The sequence below is a fragment of the Paramisgurnus dabryanus genome, chromosome 1 (assembly GCF_030506205.2).
Source record: "Paramisgurnus dabryanus chromosome 1, PD_genome_1.1, whole genome shotgun sequence".
Taxonomy (NCBI): domain Eukaryota; kingdom Metazoa; phylum Chordata; class Actinopteri; order Cypriniformes; family Cobitidae; genus Paramisgurnus; species Paramisgurnus dabryanus.
In genome coordinates, this window is record NC_133337.1 from 46575971 (window position 1) to 46586925 (window position 10955).

Sequence of the window (10955 nt, forward strand, 5' to 3'; positions counted from 1 at the left end):
CGTCATACACTATTGAGAGTGGATTCTTATTGTCATGAGCAGGGCCGTACAGAGGATTTTATAAATACCAAGGTCCATATGTATTTTTCTAATAGCAATTGCATAAACAAAAGAAACATTTAAAATCCTTACATTTTACCTGCAAAAAAAGAGTTAGACCCTGTAAAGTGAAACAGTCACACTAACATAAGCACGCTAAAATACTTACCTGTTCCCTTAAAGAAAGAAGAGTTAACTCAAAAGAAAACTAGAAACAAATAGCTTAAAAATAGTTAAAGCAACTGTTCTAAAAGAGCTGATTAAAATTTAATAGACCGGTCTAAGAACAAAACTAACCAGAATAAACCCATACTTAAACCAGTTAAATCCATTTAAACTTATTTAAATAAGAAAGGATTAAATATAAAGGATTTAAAATTATTTATTATACATATCGTACTGTAAATATTTATTGATTATTTATTGACATACATCTTTTACTATAAACATTTATTGATTATTTATTGATCTACATTGATTATTTATTGACACATCTTTTACTGTACATATTTATTGATTATTTATTGATCTAAATTTTGTACGGTAAACATTTATTGATATATTTATTGAATCATCTATATTGATATATTTATCTAATTATTCTATTTATCTTACTAACTTACCTATTCCATTTGTATTCCTGTTCAGTAAACTGCTAATTAATTTATATAAGTTTTCATGTCTCATGTGTCTTTTCTAATATAACATACACCACTCAACGAACCTAGAACTGGTCCAGTAGCATAGTTATTACGATTGCAGTGACATAAGTGCTACAACTGCATTTTGTTGAACTTAATCATCCTATAACTTCATTATATTATAAATGAATTATGAATTGAGAGGGTATTTTCATCTAGAAGGTGAGGTGAGTTGGACCAATTTTTACTTAGACAGGAGGCCTTTTAGGTATATTAAAGCCTATTAGGTATATGTAGGCCTATGTGTGTATTTGCTGCTTGTATTTTTTTATCTACTTATATTGATGGTTTGAGATTTATGGAACTTATATTTTGTTTACTAATGAATCATTGGAATATTGTATGTAATTACCTTCATCTGTGTATAATTAGCACTCCCATTTATATTGTTCTCCACTTGGTGAAAATAATACCTTGATAAAGGCGATTTACTTTGCTGAAACATTGCTGGTAATTAAAAAACTCTGCTTCAGTGAGTGTCGGGCGCCACCTGGTGGGAAGTGCTGAACATAGCCTACAGGTATACAAACCACTTTCGCACCACTTATCTCGAGATATTTGGTGCAAAACAGAGAGCACACAAAAAAGAGTGTTTGAAACTTGAAGCAGCAGATTCAAGCAGTTGTATTTATGTACTTGTGTTTGTGCTAGAAAATATTTCAAAAATAAAAAAATATTTGTGAAATTTTTTTTTTACACACATGCAACTCTCATCGCACAGATGCACAAACTGATTTGCGAATGTACAAAATTTGTGTGTGACTTCACATACTTTGATTCAGGTGTTCAAGTAGGTTTTGCACCATATTTACTGCAGCAATTGTAGCAAAAAACGTGAGCTTGTGAGTTTCTTAATCTGTGATTTGTAAAATGGGATTTGTGCAGCTGCACTGAAGGATTTGTGAATGTGTAACTGTTGTGTTGTATTTGAGGGAAAGAAAAAAAATCTACAAGTTTGCAACTCTTCATCTGTGACTTCAAATTTACTGATACACATGTGTGGATAATCTCTACAAATACAAATTCCACTGTCACAGGTGTGCAGTTGTTTTGCACCAAATATACCTTCATAATATGGAGGGGTTTGTTTGAGCATCTCTCTCTATAACAGTCTCATGCAAAGCATTCTGGGAAACAAAACTAAAGGGAAAAAAACAGAAAAAGGTTGATGAGGATTTCTGGTTCCCAGAATACTTTGCACGACGCTATTATTTTATAGTTTTATTCAGTAAAGACAAAGACTTTTACTTTGAACAAACTGTTGCCAGTAAATAACATACATTTAAATCTACAGTAAGTTACTGGCAATCAGCTGCATAACTACAGCAAATTTTGTACAGTAAATATTCTTAGTTATTGTTAATTTCAACATTAACAAATACATTTTAAGTTATATTTTAGGGGCTTTTATGTATTTTTTGGGACAGGATAATTGAAAGTTGCTGGGATCGGCAAAGGACCTCCGAGAATCGCCTCAGGTCGCCTTATCGCATTGGCACTATGTCGGCGCACTATGAGGCTATCGGCGCGAACATCAAATAATGTGCAATATGAACCTAATTAAACAACCATATTTGTAATAACTAATATTAATAAAAATCAATCAATCCTGTACAAGTATACTGATAAAAAGGTTCATATTAATTATAATTATTTAAAGGAGACATTTCACAAGACTTTTTTAAGATGTCAAATAAATCTTTGGTGTCCTCAGAGTAAATATGTGAAGTTTTTACTCAAAATATCATAGAGATAATTTATTACAACATGTTAAAATTGCCACTTTGTAGGTGTGAGCAAAAATATGCAGTTTTGTGTGTGTCCTTTAACATGCAAATGAGCTGATATCTGCACTAAATGGCAGTGCTGTGGTTGGATAGTGTAGATTAAGGGGCGGTATTATCCCCTTATGACATCATAAGGGGAGCCAAATTTCAATGACTTATTTTTTTTCACATGCTTGCAGAGAATGGTTTACCAAAACTAAGTCACTGGGTTGATCTTTTACAGAAGCAGCACTTAAACCTGAAAAAAAGTCCATAAAAATTAAAAATACAGCCTTAATGTAAAACATTACCAAATAGTTGGTGACGTGCATGCGCCACTTTTGCATCAAACAAACAGCACAAATATTGCCTGCTTTTTAAGGTACTACAGGGTGTGCTGGAAGTCATGTGACTTATTTTCGATACATCGCTAGCCTCAATTACCTTATTGCTTATATAAAACGGTTATAATACAATTACAGAAAAAAAAATATATATCAGCTCAACATTCATGAAGTTAAATCACTAAAAGTATTCCTTCCGCTAGAAAAAATAGTCCCTGAGCAACTGTATACATTCTGTACATGTATGGGTGCTGTGCCATGATACACAGAATCAATGGGTGCAGCGGTCATAGCTGTTTTATTGAAAATGAAACGCTACTGATCAGAATCAAGGACTGAAACTAAACATTTTCAAAATAAGTTTAATAAACACACACAGAACAGTTTGTCTGTTTAGGGCTACTGTAGAAACATGGTGGCGCAAAATGGCGACTTTCATGGAAGAGGACCTGCAGTGTCACGGCTCATTCTAATGTAATTAAAACAATGTTGTTTATTATGTAAGGGTTTTATACACCACTGATAATATAGTTATGCATATTATATTGCATTTCTGTCAAGAGGTCCTTCTATAAGTTACACAATGCAACCTTTGACAAAAAGGTACTAAAAATAGATTTTTAGTAGCATTGCTATGAAGAACCCTTTTAGCACTTTTATTTTTACGATTGTCTATGTATTTCTGTAGACACAGCACAGCTACCACCACATTGACTTTATTAATTACGAGCAATAAACGGCTTTGAGAATGTAGCACCACAAGCAAAGCACCTCCAGGTTAACTGCATTACAGATAACAAGCCCCAGTTATGCAGCCTAATATTCATGCTCATATTAACACACTCGGTTCAGTTACAGCCATAATTGCATCTGTCACTCTCATTCTAAAGCATCAACTGAGGCCAGTATGACACTGTCTGTTGCTTAAAAAGAACAAAACAGAAACCATAAGCTTTGAGTTACATTCGGCTTTCCGTTATTATCTGAAAATGCATTTTAAATTCTATACAAACATGAGGCTGGTACAGTATATATTCTCTTTTGTCTAGCACAGATGAGGAGACATATGAGCAGGTGGGTCTTACTGGCAGGCAGCTGCAAACAGAAGACAGCACACAACAACCTTGGAGATGTCTATAGCCTGTGGCACCTAACTAGAAACAAACAGTGCTGTGATCGCTATCTCTGAGTGAATGCACATTTTAAAACGTATGTACTATGTAGATATATAAAATCAATCACAAATTTAGTTGGGACTCTAAATTCTACAGTTCTGTAATGATGAAGAGCATAAAATCTGTGATGAAGCACAGCAGGCACACTTCCAATTAAATATTTCCAATAGTGCTGCTGTTTCACCGCCCAAACAGATGTTAAGGATCTCTAGTTCAGTGGCGGATGTGAAGATGAAAGTACAATTACGTTGAAAAACACTGATGTCTATTTGCATTTTTCGTGAGATATGCACCTGAAGCATTTGAAGCCACTATGTTCCTGTAGCTCAGAGCATTGTGTTAGGAAAACAAAGGTCATGGGTCGATCTCAGAATAAAATGCCTATTGATGCAATAACGTACAATATGTATATTGAATGCACTGTACGCACTTTAGATAAGTGTCTTCCAAATGCATAAATTCAAATGTATTGAGTAGACATAACTATGTGACCTCGAACCACAAAACCAGTCATAAAGGTCAAATTTCTGAAAATGAGATTTATACATCTGAAAGCTGAATAATTATGACAATACTTGGGTGAGATACTATTGTAAAATATGAATCTAAGGGGCAAAAAAATCAAGACATTAAAACAAAATCACCTTTAAAGTTCACGTTTAGCAACATATATTAATTACAATTTTTTTAATATATATTTACAAAAATATCTTAATGAAACATGATCTTTACTTAACATAATGATTTTTGGCATAAAAAAATCAATATTTTGATTGTATTGTTAGCTATTGAAAAAATATGACTTATGACTGGTTTTGTGGTGTAGGATCACATATGTACATGTTAATATGTAAATAATCATCGCTTATTGGTTATAATGTAACAATAGCAATAAAGCTTTATATATCACCAAATAAAGAAACCAAACATTATTCATAAACAACATTACAATGTCAAAAAAAGCCAGAAATGGTCCCTAGCTGCCACTGGGGGAAGCACCCTTTGAAAAAGTACTCCTTTACACCTAAACAGTTCATATTAAAACCTCAAAGGTACATATTGGTACCAAATGTATACACATCTGTACCTAAATGGTACATATATTGGTACATATTAGGACTTTTTAAAGGGTATTGCCTCATTGACAGTATGGGACAATTTTTACTGATAGTGTAATAAAGGTTGCAAAATATGGGTTAATGTTTTGTTCTCAAGAAACAAAATCTTTCTGTGTGGTTCTCCATCCAGATTAAAGAAAAGGTAACCAAGAAAGAACCCTAAATTATAATCAAATTTATTCATGGCATTAATAAGGCTGTTTGTATGAATGCAATTTCAATGTATCGTTCAAACGACATTTAGATCACACACAAGGGTTGCACAGCAGGCATGTCACATCCTCTAATAGAGGGAGGTGGCTATGCCTGAATCCACCTAAGAGCATGTGAGCACAATGACAGAAGATACTGCCTGAAAAATCACACTTTACAATCATGCGGCATTTGTTATCGGTTCAGAAATAAGATGCAGTGTGAAGATCATACACCGAATTATTTTTCACAAGAAAAGGGCGCATTTGTTCCTATTATTGAACATCACCCAAAGGCGCGTCTTACCTCCGCGATCGCCGGTACCCAGAGCGCAAAAACACCGACCAGGACGAGCATCCTGCACACTCTCGCATCCATCCCTATCTCCGGTTCTGGGTCACTGTCATTGTCCGGTATCAGATGGCACTTTTGTCCTGTAGGACTCCGGTTGAATTTGGGAACGAGCGCGCTGATAAACGCTTTGAAAGGCGCGGTCGTGTGGATGCTGCGTAAACGCGTCGGTTTCCAGGGCGAGTGATGTACTGCTCCTCCGTGACCTGTCGTAGGTTGATGTGTGATGTCTGATCGGTGTTGTGGAGTAATGATGAGATGCACACACCCCTAGAAGAGACCCACGCGCTCGCGCACTTACGAACCTGCAGCCAACAGACTGGGCGTTTCTGCCTTACAGTGCACATCTGACAATATAAATCAACCACAATAACAATTTAATTAACAAAACAATATCTTTAATGTATCCCTGTAAGAGCATTTATTTACAATGGTAATAATAACAATAACATTTCTCCTATATATAACAGGCAAAATAATTTATAAAGCAGTTTGAAATGTGTAAACATTTAAAGAATGTAGGCTTTGCTTTTTTCTTTAATAAATACACATAAAATACAATAGAAATGTTTTGTCTATACTTTTATAATGGTTGCAAACCTTGATATGTGGCATGGGCAACAAATGGCCTTTCAATAAATCAAGGTTAATACTTGAATAGAGAAAAAAATACAAAACATCATAATTTATGCAAAAGGTTAAAAAGCATAAATATTATAAAACACTTTATTGTACATAACTGAAAGGAAAAATAAAGAATCTTTAGATGAAGTTGAATATTAAGAGTCATGCAGGGCATTCTGGGATTGTTTACAGTTAACCGAGGTTTTAAATTAAGCATTTTTATATTGTTTTTTATCTTTTAGCAGCAAAGCAGCCTCTGCATATACATTGCTAAGTGATAATAAATGTTAATGACACACATGACCATCCACTGATAGTGTTCACATTATAATGAGATCATAAGGAGAAAGCAGGACACTTACCAGATCGATTTACAACAGGAGAACTACAAATACAAGTGTGATTTCTCAGGACATTTCTTACCAACTTCTCATGTTTTAATACATTTTTTGACTCACTATGGCAGTACCCTTTATATATTCAGATACAGATATGTTGGCACCAATATGTACCTCTGAGGTCCTAATATGCACTTTTTGGTACTTGTATGTACCTCTAAAGTAATAATATGAGGTAATAATATATGTACTTTTTGAAAGGGTGACAGCTAGCCTCTTCAGCACAGAGGCTATTTTGGGGATTTCCGTCTGGATTTGGCCTACCCAATTTCAAAAGCTTCCCATAACCAAATGCAAAGCTTTACATACAAAACTTTGGTATAATTTTACAGGAAACCCTTTGAAATCACGTAAAACACTGTTGAAAGTGCTAAATGTGGTTTTATGTGTTGTCAGTCCTCTAATAAACACAAAAATAAAAGGCGCTTTTTGATTTTTTTCCCCCTAAAGTCTGTATTTAAAAGTGTATAACTCTGGCCCTGGGTGCTCCAGCAACCTGCAGACGGTTTTGTTTGATTCTGGCAAATGACAGCTTTTAGAGGAAATTTTGTCTCTATCCTGATGTATGTAAAAGTTATTCTATTCCAACTGAAGGGAGAAATAATACCCTTTTGTATTCAATTTCCGCCTACAAACATTTGAAGTGTCCCCATAACCACATACATTGGAATAAATGCAATATATTTATATCATTTTACAGAAAACCCTTTAAAGTTAAAGAAAATTATTTAAAGTTACATAAACAGTTGCTGTTTGTGACAAATATTATTATTTATGTTGTTTTTAATATGATGAACCATAAAAAATTGTGTTCTAAACACTCTCCTTGATAGAAAACGCTGTAAATGGACTCATTTTGTAGGACAACCTATACGCTAACAGACCATGTAGCATTTTGTAGCTGTCTGCGCTATCTTTCAAGGAAGTTTACAAAAAAAAATATTACCTAATTATTTATTCAACAATTGTTGGATATGTGATGATAATAGAACAAAAACGATGTAGACTTATTCCTGGAATGAAAGCTTTTGTTTGATATAAGACTTGCCCATGTTTGTCCTATTTAAAAAATATAAAATATGTGAATATTAAATAATATACACATTTTTTTTGGGGGGGGGGTAGTGTAATTGTGTAAATAACTTTCTTACAGTAAAATATATGCAAAGTGATCCATATCTGCAGAAAGTAGAAATTCTAAGCTTTCAAACAGTATCTCATATGGGGTACTGGGTCCATGACAGACCATTATAAATTTAAGGAATATTTTATATAAAGTCATTTTGATCCCAGTACCGGGTCCGCCGTGTTGAGGAGGCTAGGGATCATTTTTTTGACTATTGCCAGTGTATGCAGATACCCTCAGAAAAGAAGATACAAAAGCTGTTACTACAAAATCTGGTTCGAAAAGTACACGTTTGTACCTAAAGAGTCCACATACGTGCCTCCAAGGCACAAACTGGTAGCAAATGTATATATATGTACCCAAATAGGACCTTTACTGCACCAGTGACAGCTTTTGTACCTTGTTTCTGAGAGAGACTAAAGTTTATAGTCGTAAAACTTTAGCAGCTTTGAGACAATTGTTATATATGAATGAAACTGAAATGCATTAAAAATTGTAAAAAATAACCTCTAGTCAAATTAATTAATGAGATTTTTATGAGAATTTAAAACAAAAATAATGAGTTTTTTGCATTGTCTCATTGCCCTTATGAAAGTGATTGCTCTTAATGCAGGCTGTTTGTTTTGTATGCAGCAGTAAAGACATGAACGAGATCTTTATTATCCTAAAAGACCTCAAGGGATTGTGAAGAAAATCAACAGAGTGAACACAATAAACTCCTACAAGAGTTTAAAGGAAAGAAAAAGTCTTGGGGCGAAAAGAAGAAAAAAGCTTTTGAACACAAGTTTCCAAAAATACCATCGCAAAATATTTTCAAGTTTGTACACTGTCAGAAATAAATGGTCCCTAGCTTTCACTGGAGCGGTTCCCTTTTAAAGAGAAGAGTGCATATTACCATATCGGTACCAAATGTAGCTGTCCCTAATGGTACATATTAAGACCTTTTTAAATAGTAATGCCCTATTAACAGCTTGACCATTTTTTTTCTTACAAGAACAAATTTCCAGAAAAAGTACATCTTTAAAAATACAGTATTTATGTGGTGTTTCACGTGACACAAAATCAAATCTAAACATACAACTCAAATCGCATCCTAAAATCATATTTATGAAATGCATTTGCACTTTATATTGTTTATAGGATGGCATAAGCGAGTTCAATTACTTTCAATAAAACCAAATTGGGCACAGCATAACAGGTTTAGTCTGTGCACGTATGCTCATAATCATAAAGCTACAGCTGGGGAGCCCAGTATGAGTGACCTTCTGTTGATGCCATGGAAAGTCACCCACAGAGTCCCATCTCACCCACACAAGCATGCATACATTACCCTCTCAATACTCTCAAACTCCCACTACATTCATGACCTGATCGCTGGCACTGATGTGTTTTACAGTCGCGTTATGCCTCTGTGCCGCTTCATGACGAACTGGGATTTTAATAAGAGAAACAAGAATTTTACTAGTGCGCTGCTTTGATGGATGCAAGGTTGTCATGGCAACACAATGGTTAAATTGCCAGCAGTACCACCAACTCTTGCAGCACATTTAAGGATTTTTAAGAGACAATTGTCTTTGTGCTCTGTAAATTAGGTCATTAAGGAGGGGTGGGGAGGTGGGGAGAGGGGCAATAACCCCAAAGCAGTCAAGTCTAAAAATGACAGTAAAAAGCACAATTTTAAAAGTGTGGCAGCAGTGAGCCTTTGTTTTTTTTTTGTTTCAGGCTCAAAGACTCATCTGAAGGCTCGGTCTATCATAACTGTTTTTACCTACAGGCGTCGCTTTTCGGTTTTATTAACCCCCTCTACTGCAGCCAATCCCCACCCAAGACAGTTGGTATGGAAACAGATAAGAATGAAAGGACCCAGTCTCTTTTTCCTCCGTGCATGCTGATACCAGACATTAAAGACTAGGAGAAGATGAGTATGGACCATAAGGCCTCACAAAAACAAAGAGTGAGATCTCATTGCTAGATTTGTATTAATGATATGTCTCGCTTAAATGAGTCTTGACACATTTGTGCATGCCATAATGTTTTGGAGCTATTTTTGGACAAACTCTGTTTGCTATGTTTAGTGTCTATCACATTGTGCATGTTAATTTAACTGCCATGTGCACACAATAGCTATTATAAGAGTGTTCAAACCTATGTGATGAAAATGATGAATTGCATTTTCAATTGTTAGTCCTAATGCAAAATAACACCTTCTTCGCCTATCATGGAGTTTGGCAATGGGACAACAGCAGAGCGTTTAGCACTGGCTGCCACAGGCATTGGATGTTGGTGTAAGATAGCGTTTGAAGTGGAGCATGCTGTCCAAGTCATTTTTTTCTGTAACATGCATCAATCATGCAATAAAAAATATGTAAAAAATAAATAAATCATAAAATGATTCGCTTCATCTCGATAATGTTTTCTATTTCTGGTAGTTTAATAATCTCTACACATGCATAAATGTCCTTTATAAAGATCAAAAAAGAAACGTGTGTTTTGCTTTGTAATTTGCAGTCATTTTGCAGTGCACTTCTATTCTTTGTATTTATTCACTTAAGCACCATGCAGTCTAGTCTGACATCAAACAATGAATTGAAAAAAAAACAAAAATCTTTCTTTCATCAAAATTGCACAGGGCTTTTATTTAATCCACGAAATGTGCTTCTTATAAAGCCAAAAGTAATGAGTCCTGGCAGACCTTACGTATTGTGTCAATGTGATCTGGCAAGTCTTCTTCAGAGGTTGCTGAAAGAGAAAATATTTATGCTTTTCCAGCAGAAATTGCTTTTGACTCCCTCTAGTGTCCCCTCGAGCCTCCTGTGCTGACATTTCATTTCTGACCAATAGATAACGGCCAGAAATATGAATTTTATGTGTCAGGAGGCCAGAACAAAGGATAGCATCTCTCTCACCATATATGTCTGAATAACTGCTCACATGATTACTAACTTCCTGGTTTATTCTAACTATCCCTTTAATTGGCCAAATTATTATAAAAAAATACTTAGCATTAATAATCAGCACCCAAGACCCAATATACGCAAACCACGCTATGGGATGGACAGCAGCACCACTGTGAGAATAATGAGATTGTTGGATGTATTGATTTATGAATGGAAATACTGAC

At 34.8% G+C, this 10955-nt stretch overlaps 1 protein-coding gene across 1 annotated transcript in view; it reads right to left on the bottom strand.

Moving 5' to 3' along the window:
- LOC135744431 (neurotrypsin) overlaps positions 1-6022 on the bottom strand; it is a 44352-nt gene extending 38330 nt beyond the window's left edge. The window contains exon 1 of the mRNA XM_065262560.2: positions 5642-6022. Coding sequence (XP_065118632.2) covers positions 5642-5713 — 72 coding nt within the window. The 5' untranslated portion in view covers positions 5714-6022. The remainder of the gene's footprint in view (positions 1-5641) is intronic.
- Between the last annotated feature and the right edge of the window lie 4933 nt (positions 6023-10955).